The sequence below is a fragment of the Typopeltis vanoorti genome, chromosome 7, assembly GCF_054136105.1.
Source record: "Typopeltis vanoorti isolate ZY-2024b chromosome 7, IOZ_Tvanoo_1.0, whole genome shotgun sequence".
Classification (NCBI taxonomy): Eukaryota; Metazoa; Arthropoda; class Arachnida; order Uropygi; family Thelyphonidae; genus Typopeltis; species Typopeltis vanoorti.
In genome coordinates, this window is record NC_143555.1 from 15827836 (window position 1) to 15848475 (window position 20640).

The 20640-nt window shown below is 36.0% G+C and overlaps 1 protein-coding gene across 3 annotated transcripts in view; it reads right to left on the reverse strand.

Moving 5' to 3' along the window:
* Positions 1 to 20640, reverse strand: part of LOC150104510 (axotactin-like) — a 145176-nt gene that overhangs the window by 83220 nt on the left and 41316 nt on the right. For all 3 annotated transcript variants that reach the window (XM_090395685.1, XM_090395686.1, XM_090395687.1), the window contains 9 exons: positions 17648 to 17790; positions 15949 to 16235; positions 13171 to 13344; positions 10967 to 11189; positions 9398 to 9487; positions 6286 to 6428; positions 5818 to 6072; positions 4016 to 4168; positions 3366 to 3551 (listed from right to left, as the gene is read on the reverse strand). In XM_090395685.1, coding sequence (XP_090251811.1) covers positions 3366 to 3551; positions 4016 to 4168; positions 5818 to 6072; positions 6286 to 6428; positions 9398 to 9487; positions 10967 to 11189; positions 13171 to 13344; positions 15949 to 16235; positions 17648 to 17790 — 1654 coding nt within the window. The remainder of the gene's footprint in view (positions 1 to 3365; positions 3552 to 4015; positions 4169 to 5817; positions 6073 to 6285; positions 6429 to 9397; positions 9488 to 10966; positions 11190 to 13170; positions 13345 to 15948; positions 16236 to 17647; positions 17791 to 20640) is intronic.

Here is a 20640-nt window from a genome sequence, read left to right on the forward strand (position 1 = left end):
ACTGTCTACCATCACTTCAAGATTCAAAATCTCATCCACTTCCTGAATTATAGCTCCACCAATACGGTAAATGGCTTATATTTCTGTATCCCAAAATGCAACACATCGCATGTTTTAATATTAAAACTGCAACCCCAGTCATTTGTCCAAGCTAAAAGTCTATTCAAATCTTCCTGTAAAGATTTCACATCACGAAACTCCAGCTAATTCTACTTAACTTTGCATAATCAGCAAACATTTGAGGATCCCATCAATCCACACGAAATATTTAACAAATAAGTTAAACAGGAGAGACCCAAGAACAGAAACCTGAGGCCCACTGGTCACCTGCCTTTTTTGAGACAATTTTTGGTATCTTTCAGAAAGCCAATCTTCAATACATCTAACTGATATACTATCTATTCCTCTCCTCTTTAGCTTGGTGTACAAGCTGATGAGGAGAGGAATCATGTAATAATCTATCAAATGCCTTTTGCAAAGTTCAAGAAAAATCACTGTATATGATTCTCCTTATCCAACATTCATCACCTTATAAGAAGCAAGCAAATTGCTAAAACAAGAGCTGTCCTTCACAAACCCATGCTGACCATCACAGAGAATCTTAGGTTCATCAACCCAATCCTGTATTTTATTTTAACCAATTTTCCAATCCTTTGATCACAACTGCAGATATACAGACCGGTCTATAAGTGGAATCTTCTGTTCTAGAACCATGGTTGTGAAGTGGTATTATTTTGCCTTCTTTCCACTCCTCAGGAACCTTCTCCACTGCAAGACGCATTAAATAACCACGTCAAGGACATGGCTAACTCTTTTACACATTCTTTAAAAATATGTGGTGGTATGTCACCCATTCCCACAGCCTCGTTAATATCTAATAACATTTAATTGCCTCCCTTCTACATGTTACAAAGCATCTTTCACACCACTATGATATAGACTGAAGTATTGGCTAAATAATTCCACTATATCATTTGATGTAGTTACTCTACCACCATAACTATCTATCAGTGTCATTCTGCCACGAATATTTTGTCTCTTGCTTACAACATAGAAAAATTCCCTTGGATTAGCTTTTAGAATGTGAGAAGAGATTGGCCAGTCAGGCCAATCTCTTCTCACATCCTACTTTCTTTTTTTTTTAACCACGCTTGTTACTTTTCTGAGCCTGAAATTTATCTGTTTACTACAAGATTTCTTGTAGTAAACAAGAAACCTACTCTATTTATTCGCTTAACTCTTGATATACAAGTATACATTGCATGTGTTAAATACTGCCTTATCAATTTCCCATATACTGTCAACATCTTTTCTACACATTTCATAAACCCAATGTATTGATGCTAGTTGACTACGGAGCTTCTGATAATCACCAACCCCACGTATAGACCATCTTGATAACAAAGTTTTGATGTTTGACCACTTTCCAAACCAATACCTCATGATCACTTTCACCAACATGTAGCAATGTTGATACCTCATTCACAACCACATCCTGTGAGGATATCACGAAATCAAACACCGATAAACCTCGTGATGATTCCATCGCGTGCTTCTTTAGATAGTTATCCTGCAGAAACTCAACAAATTCACTCCCCATGTTGCCATACTGCATATCTTTTTTCAATCTACATTCATATAATTAAAATATCCCATTGGAATTATCTTTGTACTTCTTTAATTTGAAAAGGCTTTTGCCAGAATAAATTTGGAGTACGTTTTATACGTACTAGCAGTAAGAAATATATCGAGTATATTAATGACAATATTAAAGATACACACACAAGAAACATAAATACGAGGGTGGTCTGAAAAGTTCTCGGCCCAACAACAAAAAAACGAATTTATAATTTCTAAAATATTTTTATTTTTCAACATAATCTCAATTAAGACTAATACATTTCCAGCAATGCTCAAGCGCCATTATCCTGTCCCTGTAGTGATTCTCAGTAACATCTGCAAAATACTCCTCTACAGCTGCAATCATCTCTTGATTCGAAGAAAAAAAGCTGACCAGCGAGTAAGAGCTTTAGTTTGGGGAAGAAATAGAAGCCAGAGGGAGCCAAATCTGGGATTAGGGTGGATGTTCCAACAATTTATAGTGCAGATCCCTTAATTTTCCCATTGCCAAAACACCTTTGTGGACAAGTGCATTGTCCTGATGAAAGATGATTTTTTTTCTTCTGCAAACCGGATCTTTTCTCACGACATTTTTCGTCTGATCTGCTTAAAAGATCGGAATAATATTCCCCGATTATTGTTTTACCCTTTTCAAGATAATTATTAAACAAAATGCTTTTAGCATCCCAAAATACCGATGCCATGACCTTTAATGCTGATGGAATCGACTTTATCTTCTTTGGCGCTGAACAACCCGCTTCTGTCCGCTGTTTTGAATGCTGTTTGGATTCTGGTGTGTAATGGTGAATCCAAGTCACATCCATTGTAATAAATCGACGCACAAAATCACTTTCATTCTTGTCAAAACGCTCCAAGCACTGTTCAGATGTTTTCTTGCGAGTGCGTTTTTGATCTGATGTGAGCAAGCGCGGCACCCATCTTGCGCAAAGTTTTTTTATTTGCAATTCTTCATGCAAAATATATCCTACACCTTCTTTTGAAATGCGTATAGTCTCAGCAATTTCACGCACTTTGACTCGCCCGTCATCCAATACCATATCGTGCACTTGATGTAATTTCTGGTGTTGTTACACTTTTTGAACATCCTTCATGTAGATCATTTTCAAGGCTGGTACGGCCACGTTTAAACTCGGCAGCCTATTTCTTAATTGTCGAAAACGAAGGAGAAGAGTGCCCATAAACTTTTATGAACTTCGAATGAATTTCTTTTGACGTTAAACCTTCTTTTACAAAGAATTTTATAACCGCACGATACTCAATTTTGTCCATTTCAAGGGATACAGACAACACTTTGGCTTCAGAGAGCTGTATAAAACAAACTACTTGATAGAATGACTTGTAATTTCACATGGATGCTTATGACAGATGCATCAAGCTTAAAAAAAAAAATCTTGCCGATAGTGTTGCCATCTATGATCGAGACCGAGAACGTTTCAGACCACCCTAGTAAATAAAAAATAATATTAAAGAAACAGAAACAAAATATCACAACTGAAATACGTTGCTGTGTATTTTTATACAGACATTCTACACACAGGCAGAGTCTTTAAGTGGAATCTCCCCCCCACACACACACACTGGTTCATCGTGTCTTTCATGTGATAGTTAATCTTTTGGTTTATTACTGCTGGTAATGTAGGATATAATAGACTTTCAGCTACATTACAAGTATTGTAATACTAAAAGGGCATTCGTATGCAATTCGAAAACAAACAAATGCTTACCATAAACACCTTGAACATCTTTGGTAATCGTAGCTTTCAAGTCGAATACGGAATCGCCAATTTTCAACCCCTGAATGCAGCCAACAAAACTTTGAAGTTTGGTGGTCGTCCCAGATCCCACATATCCCAGGAACATTTCGCTGTGGGCAATTGTACGGAATGCTCCCCGAGCAGGTACGACTTCCTCTATAAATAAATAAAGAAGTATAAACACACATGGCGGTAATTTAATACTTATGCACATAACAGGGAGTGAAAAATGTGTATTACTACATTGATTTCAAATATTTGTGGAGGTGTATGATGTTTCTTCCACACTACGTCTTATTGCTTATATTCTGCATCCCATGCATCTGCATTACTCGTAATAAAATGGCAATGAAATTATACGAAGATAATAACCAATTACAATCACTGTAATTCTTGCTCACTGTTAGGCGTGATGTTACAGAATACTTCACAGCAAAGGCTTATGTAAAGAACGTTGCTACAAACAGCAGCCCAAATCTCTTACACAAAATCGGCTAAAATAGTTAATGCACGTACCCGAAAGCTTTAGAACTCAGAGCTTACCCAGCTTCTGATCTCACCTATTCGATTACAGTTTTCTTATTTGAGAAGTGTAAAGTAAGTACACCGAAAGCACTTACCCAACTGTTCGTTAATTAACCAGGGCTTTCTATAATAGACAGTCAGCAGGCTAAGTGGTTGCCTTATTGTTGATTTCTCATCGTTCACTATCAACACCGTTTCCGCAGCATCCCTCACTATCTTCACTTGTATAGGAAGTCCCTTCGGAATACCTAAGAAAACGAAAGTGCGATATTAGATGTTGATAGATGATAAAACGCTTCCGTACGTCAATGGCGTCCATTTTTAACAAGCTAAGCTGCGATGCAAAGTTGTAAATTATATTAAACATCCATCACTTTAAAAAAATGATATTAGCGCTATGTAAAACACCTTCCAGAAAAGTATAAAAAAAATTCCCCAAGAGAGGTTATGAATTATAGTATATTGGTACCGTAGATGGGATAACTTTTTACTTTTTTATATTTATTATTTATTTTTATACAATCCAGAAGTCCTATACCAAGAGACTAAACAGAAATTTCCAAAACCACTTCAAGCCTCCAATTAGCCGGTGGTCTCACGCTGAAATTTACCACCTACCTAAAGATATTCAAAAACATCGGTGTCAGTATTCAGGATTCGAACCCAACTGTTAGACAGTGGAGATGCTCTCCAATTCGGCCAACCAACCGAGTGGAGATACATCCAGGTTGCACATGTACAGTGGTTGTTTTCAATTAAGACGGGGGTCGCAAAGGCGATAGGACGGAGATATTCTGTGGTCTGTGTGTTCGCCGATTGGTTAGGATTTACCAAGAGAAAAATCTAACTATAACTGAGGCCGGATACTTCACCTTCAGAAGAAAAGACCTAGAAGTAGTAAAATAGGTATTATCTTAATACACTTACGCAACGTCTTATTTTCTGGGTTGATTATACTGCGATCATACATACCATCTTTTTAAAATCTGATGTTGAACGTTCAGGATGATTATCTCGCGTTCTCACTAAAAAAACGCAATATAAACGAATTCTCAACTACCTCGTACGAAGATGGGAACTGAGACATGAGGTTCAATCCCTATCTTGGCACGATAGTACATTAGGAAGGTTTTTCAAAAAAGGTGAATTAGTAGATCTCATATGGATGGGTTCCTCCCCCCTTTATGAACTGTTTTCTTTTTTTAATTATTATTTCACGGGTCAGGAAGATAGGTCAGGAAACAGAGACTGGCATAATATTTTCTACGTAGCATTAGTTGCCTGTTTGTATTCCTAAGAACAACTATTCGCCTCCATCACGATCAAATTCAATAGTATTGAGAATTTTTAGATTCTCAGGGGGGGTTTCCTTCCCCTCTTACCATATAGTCTTTATCTAGGAATCCTACAAATTATTAAAGCAGAAAACTAATTCATGTCTCTAGCCTAACTCCTTATTGAATTCGTGATATTGATATGATTTAGACGAGAATATTGTTTCCATTATTGGTAAATGTCCATGGTAAATGAATGTCATCATCCATTGTGAAACCATCACTGTTTACTGGAGGACCGAAGCAGTTGAAAAATACATTAATTATTCTTTAGAGCAGAATTTCCGGATTATCTATCTTTTACCTCACACGCGGTACTGATGTTCGATAAGTTTGCAACATGTCGTGAGCGGGATTCACATAAAAAGTACTTTGAACACTTTCCCCTGATACGAGACAAGTCGGTTTACTTATCTTTTTCAAAAATCCAGCATAATTAAGATAAGTGTTTCAGTCATATAAACATAACGAAAGAATAATTCTTTTTTGCCTTCTTTACTACAATAACACTCGTGAACATACGTTATCAAATTCAAATTACGATGAAATATAAAAGCACGTACCTGGTACTTCCACAGTGACCTGATGGATACTTCTCTGGGAGTTAAAAGTGAAAAGGACGTTCTTTCCTTCTGTGAAATGCAGTTGCACAAAGTTATTGAAGTGATCGAACATGTAAAACAGCAAAGCCGTCTCTTGATAGGTTCTGAAGTTTAGAAGAATAGTTTCGTGTAAAGCCGGATTAACAGATCCCCCTTCGACCTTATGGTGATAATAGGATTTGGGAGAGCCCAACGTGACGCCATTTTTATTGATATCTTCAGGAAGAAATAGGTAAGATTTATTAGAGAAAGTGAACATTTATATTTATCTGGAATATATAACTTGTTATCTGAAACATGAGAAATTTATTTCATGCTAAATAAAATAAATTACAAGCCGTGGTTAGTTGTAAGACATTTTTACAAGAAAAGAGAGCAATAATTAAGGCTAATTATGAGTTTAAGACGAGGAAAGACAACTGAACTCACTGGTTTCACAGTTTTTCCCGGTGTGAGCGTGTTTATTTACGCATTCGCATTCATATGATCCCCAAAATTCATGGCAGACGGCGCCATTTTGGCACGGATTTGGTAAGCATGATCGGCTGCAATTCACTGAGACATCAGGGCCACTGCAAAAGAATCAGCGGTTTAATTGAACAAAATTATCGAAGTTATCGTGATGTTTGTTTTTAAATTACTGTTTAGTTCACACTTGTTTATTTTTGACGATTATACACATTATCTGAACGCCAATAAGGAGGAACTATATTATATACCATTTGTACAATGTACTCTACTAAGGGGATAAAAATCCAAGTCACACCTCCTCGTGGTGCCCCTCGGGAAACACTGGGTAAATTCCCAGTAGGCTAACGTGACTGGTAAAATATATTAGGGACAATCACCCAATATGTGGATAATATCAGCTACTTCCACAAAGACTTGTGCCTCAACTGCTGATACAGTTACTAGGCATACCAAGGATCAAAGCCTTCCAAGAAGTTCGTGGTTGAATAAAAAGGTACAAGAAAGTGTGATCAAATTACATTATGGAAATCTAATCTCATCTTCTGAACATATAACGTACGGACACTCAAGAAAACTGGAAAATGTTTTGAGCTACTTAGAGGAGTAGAAACAAGTCAAAGACATATGTATACAGGAACATCGATGGAGAACTGACAATCATAAAATGAATGAAACAACATCATCAGCTGACAAAAAAAATGAAGATTTATATATAACTTGGCAAACAATTATAGTGTCAGAGAGGTTGGAATAATGCTCAAGAAGGAACTAGCAGAATAGTAACATCAATTGAAAAAGTGTCTGAAAGAATTCTCCTCATAAGTACCAACGCAAAACTGATATAATATCCACGTATGCTCATATAGAATGTGCTCCACTAGAAGACAAAGATGCGTATTATAAAGATCTTTCTAAACTGTCATGAATATTTGGTGGCGATTTTAATGCCCAAATTGGTAAAGACATTGCTAATACTATAAAAATGTGGGTAAATATACTTATCATGAAACCACAAATAACAATGGACATTCTCTTATGAACTTCTGCAATAGCCATAACATGGTAATCACCCAAACCAAATTTCCACATTCAAAAGGAAGACTATGGACCTGGGAACATCCAAATGGTTCTCGTTCCCAAATAGACCACATCCTAATCAATGGAAAGTGGATCAGATCGATCAAGAACTGTCGAGCATATAATACGGTTGAACTAAACTCTGATCACAGAATAATTAGTGCCCACATTAAACTTTCAGGCCTAAAAAGAAACAATACAACTGGGACAAACTAAATAACCCAAAAATTGCAGCATCTTTCCACAGCACATTAGAAGACAATATGAAAAACATTCTTAAAGATCCAGTTAAGGAAAAGTATAAGGGTATTATTGAAGCAATAAACATAACATCCGATAAAATTCTTGGAAAGAGCAAAAAAAAAAAAAAAAAAGACTTGGGAAAATGGATTACCCCTGAAACTGAAAAATATATAGATGAAAGAAATAAAGCAAGGAAACTCTACCGCTTAAACAGGAATGAAATAAATAAAGATAAACTAGACATTTTAAATAACAAGGTCAATGAACTAATGATCAGAGACGAAGAAAATCAAACAAATAAATACTGCGAGGAACTTAAAAATTATAATAAAACTGGGGATACTAAAAACACTTTTCAAATGATAAATTATATCTGTCACCATAAAATAAAAAGAAGTGAAAATATTATCACACATGACAAAAACGGTAGACAGTTATCAGTACATTCGAACTTGATGAAAGAACGGAGAAACTACTTTGAAGAATTACTCAATGTTGATAATCCCCAACATTCAAGGTGGCTAGCGCACCTGCATCTAACCACCACTCTACCAATAAATTGCGAAGACGTCACTGAAAAGGAGCTAAAAATAGCAATAGATCAAACCAAGCAGGAAAATCCCCAGGGATTGATGGAATCAGAGCAGAAACTTTCAAAAATGCTGGGTACAATGCATATTCCAGTCCCCTTGCCATAATAAATCAAGCTTTAAACACTGGAATAACTTCAACAATGGAAACAAGTCCTTATTGTCCCTATACACAAAAAGGGCAGTCTTAATAGAATTGAGAAATACAGAGGTATTACTTTGCTATCGACCACAGTTAAAATCTACAATAGGATGATACTCAATAGAATAGAACCTTACTTAACACTACTTTTAGAAAAAATCAAGCTGGATTTCTAAAAAAAAAACGATGTACAGTAGAACAGAATACACTGTATCAGAAGAATCATAGAAGGTTCACGAGATAAAAACTTACCACTCATTTTAATCTTTATAGACTTCAAAAAAGACTTTGACTACATTAATAGAGAATCAATGTTTAAAATACTCAGCTTCTATGCCATAGACGCTGAGTGTTAAATTCTAAACTTTGGAATTTAACCACTGCTTCGCACTACCATTAACTATTGTCCTCATGAGTTTTGCATCATCAGCAAAGAACTGTATATCTCCTCCTCTCTCAAATCATCCACACATTATTAACGCACAACTTAAATAGCAGCCAAGTACAGTCTCCCGATCATCGTTTTTTGTTTGAACTCTTCTTCACCATCACTTCTTGATGTCGTCCATTAGCTACCTAACACTTATCTATATAGTCATACGTTTTACAAAGCCATTGTCTTTTGACTAGCGTTCAAAATTAAAAGCGAATCATTTTAAAAGTATCTAATATAATAATTTTAATTTAACATAATAGAACACTGAAATTGAAATACTAAAGTTCATTTGGTGTTGCATCTAAATACTGGATAATTATTTTATCTAGGAAAAAAAACGGAGTGGGGGAGTTTAAGAAAAAAAGGCTTATGGACGATAAGAACTTAAATCCAGTCGTGAAGTGAGTTAATTTCAGATTGCGTCAATGAAAGGGTAGGAGTATACAACGTTTATTAAAAAAAGGGGGGTGAAATGACATATTATCAACAAATACACGTATACGTGTGTGCAAGCACTACATTTCATAATGAGATATCGATGTTAATAATAATATTAATTAATGCTGTGACAGCAGTTCCTACCTCCCCTCCAAATTCACGATGTTATCGTTAATCACCAGTCCACGGAAACAACCAATGAAGCCGTCGGCGCCTGCCGCTGAATTTAAGTATCTGAAAAGAAAAAAAAACAAAAAACATATATACTGTATATATACATACATACACACTTATGGGTCGGCATACAGTATCTCTCTCACTCACTAATGACAAAGGCGAATATAGAATGATGGAGACTTGAAACATGACTGAACGCTCACGAAAGATTATTATTATGTAACACCTCCAAGGAGTCCACGGACTCATCGCGGGAGGACACCCTAGTCTACTGTAATCCACTACACACATCTGACAGTCTCCACTACTTAATTCTCTAGCTATACACTACCATCATCAACAAACACACGACGTCATCTACCGCCCACCATCAACAATAGTATTTTTTCCATAAACTGCGTTTGTTCTCATGGCCAATTTGCCTGCATGCGGGATGAAAAATCCGAGTTTCCGAAAGACAAAAACATTGGTACCTCCGTATGAGATCGGCTAACCTACCTTCAATAAAAAAAAAAAAAAAATCATATAAAGGTTCCTCTCGTCCCAATATCATTCATTAATCATCCCAGATTATTGGTATGTTCATCCGGCAAAACACGCTAAACTGTTAAAGAATGCACAGTGATGAATAAGACACACTGGCTTCGTTACTTCGGTCGCACCGTAATTGAAACGATCAATGCATTTCCTTGCATCTACACAGAATGGAGTGGGTTGAACTGCACTGTTTCATAAAGCTGTTGAAAACAGTATGTCAAGTGAGTTTCAAGTGTTAAGTAGTTAACTGAGACAATTTTTATCTCAGAGTTTGTTCATTTTTATGTCAGACACAAGATATTGTATCTGTTGATTTCTGGGAAGTGCACCCAAGTCAACAAAACTACTTCTGAAAATGGCAGCCAATTTTTACACTAAGAAGAAATCTTTTCTACATTTTTAGGACGCTGTCAAAATGAGGTTTTATATTATTCCACCAATCTGCCAGCTTAGTTGGCCGAGTCGTTAGCATATCTGTTCCTAGAGTACGATTTCCAGATTATCTATAAACTATCTAATGGGTGAGATTCGCATACAATAAATAAATTTTAAAAAATTAATTTTCGTCCCGTAAACTCAAGAAAATCGACCGTAGATCCCACATTATTTCAGACAGCAACGCATTTTCTTAGGGTTAGGTACCAAAGAGATGGCAGCACTTGTTTGCCGTCTCTTCATTGTTTGCCGCCTATAATTAGCCATAGACATGAGTCAGCTATCTCTGATTTGTGGAGATGAGACTGCCAACTCAGTCTCCAAAGGCTAGATAGGATAAAAGGCCTCGCCTACTCCCTTAGGGGAATGAAAGGCGTTAGCTGATTATTATTATTATATTCTTATTTATTATATAAATAACACGCCAAAAATGATCATGGTCGTGCCAGTTAAACTCGAATCGGATTAGCATAAATGGATCATCTCATTAATCATACGATATGCGATTATATTATTGTAAATATATATATATAAAAAAAAAACTGAAAGAAAAAGTAGACTTACGCTGGTACACCACCAATATACAAGGGTCCCTCTGGTAGCTCCAGCTGCTCCATCTCTTTCAGATCACTCACAGCTGAGTCCAAGTTGACTGTGAACTGCAAATGATGAGGATCTCGGTCCATCCACACTTGCTGCCATTCTCCGCTATTCAGTTTCCTCTGCGATTTCACTGACACACTTTGCATCTTCCGCTTCACAGTGAATTCGAAGACGATCTCGTTCTCTGAAACAAAACAGAGAATTGTAGATGATTTTTCCTTACTGCAGATGATATCGTGTTGAATGTATTGATTCTCACAACACAACTGTGAGCCAAGAAGAATAAAATATGTTCTCGACCACCAGGGCCGACCTTAGGAATTTTGCCGCCCATGCAATGGCATATTTTACCTCCCCTTCTCCCTAAAAAATCTCTTTGAATGAATGTCTTAAAAGCCACGATGTCAAGCTAGGCTTCAACACGTCTGATCATAAATTCTAAATAGTAGCATTAGCTAATGAAAATTCATAAGTTAATCAGAAATGATCAAACTATAATTTTTACAGACAGAGGGAGACAATTAACGTTTTAACGGAAGATTTTTGTTCAAAAATGTGCATCTGCATGGAGAATTAAAACCAGTCGTTACTAATATCGACATTAATGGGATCGCAATAAGAAGTACTTGCTGTGAGCTCAGAATTTTTGGTTTCGGTCCTCCTTTGCTTATTTTCTCTTGTACTACATCAGCTGTTTCAGTTTTTAGAAATTTATGCAAATCCCCGCTTTGTTTCGGAATATCGCGTTCTTTTTCCGATTTTCGTTGGCGATATTCTGCGGCTGATAGTTTTTTTTTTCTTTCATCAGACATATTGGAATGTTAAAATTATTTTAAAAGCCAAATCCTAATAAATGTGTATATGTATATAAAAGTGTTATTAACAATCTTGATGGTATTTCTTTAACTGGTTTACTCTTAACTAATTATCTCATTATGATCGTTTAATCTCATTGATTAAATGAGATTTACCCTCAGGTCAAGGTCAACTCACGGCCAACAGTGGAATCGGAAATAAATGCAAGATAGAAGGTGTTTTACAATAGTCACGTCATCTGATATTAACACCGACATTGCAATATTAAACACAACATAATACTACGAGTATATCATTTTAAATGATTATGATTTTTAAAATATATCATGTAAAAATTTAACTAACGACATCCTGAAGTCTGGTTTCAATAGAGAAGGAATAAATGACTTTTGCGATTTATTTTTCTTATAGTTTAGGCCAATTTTGCCACCCCGAAAAACTTGGCGCCCGTGCAAATGCACGTCTGCACCATCGGTAGAGCAGGCCCTGTGAACCACAAATCTAGTTATCCGACTAAGACAGTCGGAAGCGTAGAATTAAAAACTAAATAAATTAAAAGCTACTCGTTTCAATTTGAAGAACTCGAAGATTTTATTCATACATTCAAAATCTATGTAAAAAAGCATGAAATAAAGACAGCTGATCTGTATGTCAAGCATGACATTAATCCAATTTTTACTCATGCTTCTTATAATTTTCTTTTCAAATTATTAAAATTACTGTGCTCAGGTCTGGTCTCCTGGGTTTCTTGGTGATGAGGAAGTGTTGGAGATGATTCAGAGGCAAACAATTCAGTGGATTGCTCCCTATGAGGATAGATTGAGGGTGTGTGTGAATTGTAGAAGTTGGTTGATAGGCGAAAAGGAGGGAATATGATAGAAACGTTTAAGTTGCTTAAAGGATTTTATAGGATTGATGCGGGGGAAATGTTTCAACACTTGGCTAGAGGGGTAGAACAACAAGTCATCCCTGAAAGCTGGATAAGAGTGCAGTTAGCAGGGGCACGAGGACTAGAATTTTCGCTGGGAGTGTTGTGAATGAATGAAATGGATAGCTTGAGTCATTTGTGAATGCTTTGTCTGTTAATGGGTTCAAGGAGGTAGGATGGATTGTGTGGATAGGTTGGGTTTCTCAGAATGAGTCTTAAGAATCCATGGAGGGGCTCGTGCAATACCTACTACTACTAATAATAATAATAAAAGAATTTGTATTTTATCATAGTTGCTACAAAACACTTCTGTGTAATCATATGAATAAGCATGCGAATATATTACTCAAAATTGTGAGTCAGCAATTCCTTTGGTAGAATTAATATTATTGCAATTTGAGGAATCAAGAAGCTGCCTTACCACTCTTCAGTGTGACCCTGAAGAATCTGTTGTCTGACTCGGTGGAAGGTTGGTAGAGTAACAGTGCACCTGTTTTGGCAGTACGGAAACTGAAAGCCAGATCTCCAGTTCGCCATCCGGGTATTTTAACGTAGCTTGAGGAGGTCTTGAAATTTATTACGTATTGCTGAGTATCTGTCAGGAAGTGGAGAAAAAATTCAATTAGAAAACTATATACTGTTAAAAATGCAGGATAATACAGAACCATTCGTTTTACATATGAATGGTTACACACACAGTAATTTTCCAAACGCGATGGTTTCTATTTTTTTTAAGGCACATTTCAGAAAATTGTAATAACATCAAATTCGTTTCGTTCCTCCCGACGTAAGCATGTTTATTGATATTCTTAGTATCTCGAACTTTTACAAAAAACGAAGTTAGGATTATAGAAAACAAGAAGTACACGCATCGGCTGGACAAAATATTCGTTGTTTGGCATTCAGTCATTTCTTGGAAATCAAACTTAACCTCGAGCCATAGCCATCATATCGTAAAACCTCGCCATGCTGCGAGAAGGGGGGCAAGCTTAGGTTGTTGACCAAATGAGGATCTGAAGACGAAAAAAACATTTAGCCTCTCAACGGGGGGGGGGGGGGAGCAAGAAAAGATCTCCAACTTACGTATGCATATATGTTTCCACACTTTTTTTTTTTACCGATAAATTGCTGATTGCAAGAATGTAGTTTTATCCTGGGTGATTCAACTCTCACCACGTACCTTAAAAATGCTTCTGCATGACTGCTTTTATATACAGCAATACCCCGCTTTTATACAACCAGTGCCCATTTATACGACGCTTTCAGCCACATGATTCTCCCATGAATCAACCGATACAGTTTTTGTGAACAATCAGTCAAAGTCGTTGTTCGCTGCATCTCTGTTTTGGTGTGAACTATTTATAACTATTATAAATAGTCATGTACTAATAATAGTAATAATAATAATTTTTTGTTTGCGTATTTGACATGATCGCGTATCTGAGATGGATGGACGGTATGTGTGGAGTGACTTATCTTCAGAGTTGAAGCCTCCAGAAAAGCATGCAATTGGACTACATGGCGAGGCCTGGTATGGCACATCACCGAGCATCGGAGTAACCATATGGCATCTATGGATGTCCAATGGACAGATGATGATATCTGACATAAATAAATGCTTTATTTATGTCATTTACACACACATGTATGACTACTTTAAAACGTTATTAAACCATTATATGCGTCTACAAGTGCGGAAAAAAAAAAAAAAAAAAAAAAAAAAGATTTTGATCCGCTTTACGACAGTGATCCGGAACCTAAAGTGTTGTATGATCGGGTTGTGCCTGTGATGAGAACAGCTGAAATGATTACGAGTTGTTTTAAGCATCACCATACTGGAAAACACATTCCCATTGATGCTATATTTCCTTGAATTATAACGAGAACGAAGTTAAATGCCTTCCGCTGTTCAATCAGGTGATTTGTGATATTTCTGCTAGGACCGTGTTTCTTCTAGAGACAATGGTCCTATTGAGTGCTATGCTAACGTTCACTGGTGTTTTTTACTGCTTCAGTCTGATGCCATCAAAGTACAGTGATCCTTGACTTCAGCATACTTCGTATAGCCGGGAACCACTGCCTGTAATAAGCATATTGTTCTTCCTGCCCTTTTGTCGTATTAAATGCTATAACAGGAGAGTCAGTCACTAACCTTGATATTTCACTGTGATGTCTGTGAATGTCTTCACATGTCAATTTTTATTACTCGGTTTGAGTCCACCACTACCCAACTTAGTGAGACTTGAAGCGTATTGCAAAGTATACCGTGTTTGATCTTTTACAGCACACTTCTGGATTATGCCACCCTTAGTCCATTCACAGAACTAAAGAATTACAGGTTTATAACCTTTAGCAGTTGAATTCTCAGAAAATAATAACTGTTTTATACTATTTTCCAACCTAAGATTAACTTTTTTTTGTGCGTGAAAATTAAAAATATTTTTAAAAAATAGTTATGCCATTATAGTCGGTGTCATTAAAATTTTCAGCAACTGCTGTAAATGTTCCTAAAGAGCTATAATTTTAGAATAAATAAAAAAATAAATCAGCTAACGCCTTTCGTTCCCTAATAGGGAGTAGGCAAGGCCTTTATTGCCTATCTAGCTTTTAGAGACTGAGTGGGGTTCAATCTCCACCGGTAGTCAATCAGAGATAGCTGCCCATGTCTATCACTGATTATAGCCGCAACCGAAGGTTGCTGGCAAACAAGTGCTGCCATCTCTTGGTATACCTTACCCTAACAAGATATGTTACTGTCTGAAATAATGTGGGTACTACGGTCGATTTTCTTGAGTTTATAGCATGAAAAACCCGCTTGCCCGTGCCAGAGATCGACTAAGGGAACCAGTCGAAGAAAGGCTTAAAAAAAAGTTCCTCCAATCGGCGACTGGACTTGAACTTAAGTCTAACTTCGCACAACCAAGTACAGAGGACGCAAGCGCCACTTCCACTGAGTTACACAGGCCTTAAACAATTTTAAAATTTCAAATATAAATCAAATAAATTTATTTTATTAAAATATTTTTTTATTTTATTAAAAAAGCTTATTTTAAAACTAAAATATAAATTTAATTTTACAAAAAGATATTCCGTGAATTTTATAATTTAAAAGTTTTATGAAATTTGATATTACTGAAAGACTTGGGCTTAAGAAACGCTGACTAAAATAGTCAAATTTCATTAATCCAGCTCCACTTACTCATTTCGACACACTCCACGGGTCCAAGTGTCAATCGTGCCTCCGATACATCGTCCATATTTTCAGGTTGGAGTAAATACACTCTAGTTATTCCGATTTGTCCGGGGGTTGTCAAGATGGCTTCGTCAACTCTCCATTGTCCTTCGGTTACATCGCAGTTACACAAGTAAGAAGAATTAGTGCAAGATTTAGTGTCGGCGCATGCGCAATGGCCAGATTTCGCACTTCCCATACTCGTGATGTAATCTTTTCCAGCTGATGACTGCATCCATGTGTATGTCCGTAGTCTAAAAGATGATATTTTTACAAACTGATTTAATGAAAAGATCAAACCAGTACATAAAGTCACAGGGAAGGGGGGGGGAGCATAGCTTTAACGCTATAAAAGTAATATAAAAGAAAACAGTAGAATGTGCTCTTGCTTCTCGTAACTCCAAACAGTATGACTTACTGGATGGACTTATGAGGAGAGTATATTATATAATTCTGTTAATCGAATCTTCCTGTTCATTATTTATTATATTAAACTGTTCACTTCATGATGGCAGCTTGCGCATCACCTTTTAACCTCTACTTATATGTCAGTTATACATAAGTAAAAATTCTATTAGGAGTGGTACAACATACAATTTCTAGATACCAAAGAGTTCGCTTCAAAAATACATTTATTTTTAAATTTAAATTTAATTTTAAACTTACTTTTCTCTACAACTTTCCCGTATATGTGAATGAGCTATCAAGTCATTCATAAACCATGCTTAATTAGCCCGTTTAAAAAGCGGGCCTGAGGCCTCGTTTAGTATACTTCTTCGGTTGTTTGGGACAGTGCTTTCCAAACTTCTGGATGTCAGGGCCCCTTTTGGAAAAATTAAAATATTTCACGGGCCCCCCCTCGAAAAAAAATCGTAATATAGACATATATTATTATAATATTTATTGTATTTATATTCAATACAAAACATACACAGCGAATATCGCAAAAATTAAATTTTCCATTTTTAGCATACACATTTGACATGTCACATTAGATAGATATATACTTATTTTACATTTGCAGTACAAGCACATGAAACGTAAAACGATTAGTAATAAAGAAAGAATTAAAAACATAAAAGAAGTTTAATAACAATTTAATATGATGATGTGTTTCAATACTGCTACATAAAAGGTCAATATCAGGTGAAATATTTGAAACTGCAATTCTTAGATTTCTGCTTTGAAATGAAACTTAAATGAATAAGCAGATATTTACTAATATTCATTAAGCGCCGAAATACGCAGAAAGCAACATTTGTGAACCCGCACCAATGTGGGATTTATTTCCATTAAAATATAAAAAATAACAAAAAAGAAATAATAAATAATAATAATTAAATATGTTTCTTTTAAGATTAAAAATAAACTACCTAGTATTAAAAGATTTTAAATTTGTTTTCATTATTTCACAGTCCCCTCAATAAAACCTACGGCCCCCAAGAGGGCCGCCGCCCACAGTTTGGGAAGCGCTGGTCTAGGGGCACTATAGAAAGCAAACGTATGCAATACATAGGAGAAGGAGGAAAAGCATTGAAAGGCAACGAATTTAATTTTAATATTCTTATTTCAAAGTCATTAACACTTTTAAACGAGACACAAAGTTCAAGTTACAACTGTGAAGCAAGTGACGTACTTTTAGAGTACTTTATGAATAAGTACTCACCCTAAAGGAACTTTGTAGCAGTCATATTTGATGATTTGGTTACACTGCTTGGAGTGACGGACTAGAGACTGTATCATCGCGGGTGTAAACTCACGGTATTCTACGTCAAGATAAAAGCTTTCCATGCCTTTTTTTCTGACTAGCTGCGAGAGAGAGAGAAAAAAAAAGCATGATTAAAAATAGGATTCTTAAAAAAAAAATCTGACTAGTATCATAATCAGTGGGGGGCTCGTGGCATGAAATCGTGGGGGTGCTGCAACTTTCGAAATATACATACACACTGTAAGTACAGTGTATACGTGTTTGGATAAAATATCAAAATTATGGTAAAAATTTAAAAAAAAAATTAGACAGTAAAAAGTATTGTTTATTATCGACAAAACTATAGAGTTTAGAATAATTCAAAATTACTTAAAAATAAAATATATTCTTCTTGTTTTGTTTCATGAAAAAATATTGTTTATTATTGATAAAATCATACAGTTTAGTATAATTCAAAGTTACTTAAAAGTAAAATCCATTATCATAATCCCAATAATGTTCTAAAATAAAAACTGTAATAAATGTTATATCTTTAATTGTAATGTCCAAATGTTTAAAGAGACGGAGTAAACACGATAAGCACTACGAACAATCTACTGCTGGCGCCAACTGCATATAAACAACAGTGGAACTGCGCGACGGACAGTGCCGCATTACGCTAATATCTCGCATCCCACTATGACGTGCATATGCTTGCGCGCGTAGCGATATGGCACTGTGGTAAACACAGTGCTGCTAGAGTCTTTCTCCCTCCTAAGTGCTACAAGATGGATTTCTATTATTTTTTATACAGAATAAGAGAATTGTATAGGATTGTTGATGATAAAATTAAATATTACAAGCAAATATAAATAAATTAATAAATATATTTATATATCGAGAAAAATTGGGGGTGCTGCAGTTCCGTAGTACCTATGCACGAGCCGTCCCTGATCATAATAGCATTCTTTTTTTAAAAAAAATGTATATTTTCATTTGTACAGTTAAGATCAGCAGAAATTTGATTAGTTAAGTAGTAAGGGCATGACCAGTTATAAATAATTAAATGAATAAACTAAAACGTAACCATAATTTAAAAAAAAAAAAAAACATGCTAGCAAGGTTCATTTATTTCATCCTGCTGACTGCAAAGGTTAGTTTGAGAAATGGATTTGAACTGATCGGTTAATTATTAGGATCATTGTAATCGATGATCCAAACTGACTCTCCAAATCTGCCCAATCCATCGATGGGCGAAGCCCTAATTACTTCAGATTGGCGTTCAAAATATCAAAGAACTCTTATAAAGACAATGTCGCATCCTTAGGAACTCTTCAGCTAAATAATGCACTTTTACCGACATACGACGGGAAGTCTGGAAAATTCTGATAAACAACTAGAACAAAAATGATATTCAGAACATAAGTTACCTTCCAAACTCTGCTACTAGTATGTTCTTCCTTGTGGTTCTATCAGTTGCTTTAATGTCATTTTTGTTCCAAGTGTTCATCAAAATTGAAGAAATCAACCTATATGGTATAACACCCTGTAATTTGTCCTCTCACCAATTTATTCCACCTCTGAAAGTGGTTCAACGAAAACAATGAAACTTCTGAAACAAAGCACAGAGCGAAAATCAGCAGTGGCATTGAAAACATAACAAGAATTCACCTTGAACAACTATTGTAAGTTATTTTTTTCGCAAGTATTCCCAAGATGTTTTTGATTTATTATACTGTATGTATAAGTAAATTTCTTGTTCTACTTACTGATCTTACTGTGCGCAAGTCACTGAAAGATGACTCCTGCACAGTAAAATATTTATAAGAGCTACGCTTATTTAAATTTTAAAAATGTGAAAGTACCGTAATTTAATCTGTTTCCTTAATTAACACAAGACGAAGTTTAAAGGGTTCCCTGATTACCTCAACAACAATCTTAGCGAGCTTCTCCTCTTTAGGATCTTCGTCAAGTTCTACATGCTTTCACTGAAAGTTGCCAAGATCGATAATAAAAACGTATCTTCGATACGTGAAGTGTTGAAGAACAAAGAAAAAATTCGTGCCAATCTTTCCATTGCGCCTTATCACGCACTGGACCCTGCAGATTTCTCTACGCAAGGTAGACAAAGCTTTGAATTTGTGGGTGAAGACATAACAAGAAAAGGGATTCCTATTGACGGTAACACGTTACGACAAAAAGCATTGATCCTCTATGAAGACGTGCGGCCGGAAGACGAAACAGAAGAGGAAAAAATTCCATTTACAGCAAGCAAGGGATGGTTGCATAGATTCAAAACTAGGTTCAATCTTAAGAACAAAAAAATTACGGGAGAATTTGCATCAGCTGATGAGAAAGGCTGCTGCATTGTTCCCAGCAGAATTTAAAAAAATTATTGCAGAGAAAGGTTATCATCCTAAGCAAGTTTTTAATTGTGATGAAACAGGCCTCGTTTGGAAGAAAATGCCCCAACGACTTAAAAACTTAAAACTGTGAAGCAAGTACCAGGCTTTAAAGCTTTTAAGGCCAGATCGACGTTGGTGCTTTGTGGCAACGCTGCTGATGAATTAAACCTGGCCTTGTTTAGCGAGCACAGAATCCACGTGACCTTTAAAACAAAAGCAGTCTACCTGTTTTTTTGGCAATCAAATCCGAAAGCGTGAGTCACGGTCGTGTTATTTACGGAATGGTTCCATCGATGTTTTATTCCGGAGGTGAAAAAATACTTGGAGAGGGAAGGATTACCATTTAAAGTTTTATTGATAATAGACAACGCTTCAGGGCACCCTGAGTCAGTAGTCACCGAAGATGAAAATGTTCGAGTGGTTTTCTTCCCACCTAATAAGACCTCATTGCTTCGGCCACTCGGTCAAGGTTTCATTAGATGCTTCAAAGGCTCATATGCCCGGCAGGTTTTCGATATGATGCGTGCAAGAGGATTTTGGTGATGTTGCATTCATGGAATGCTGGAA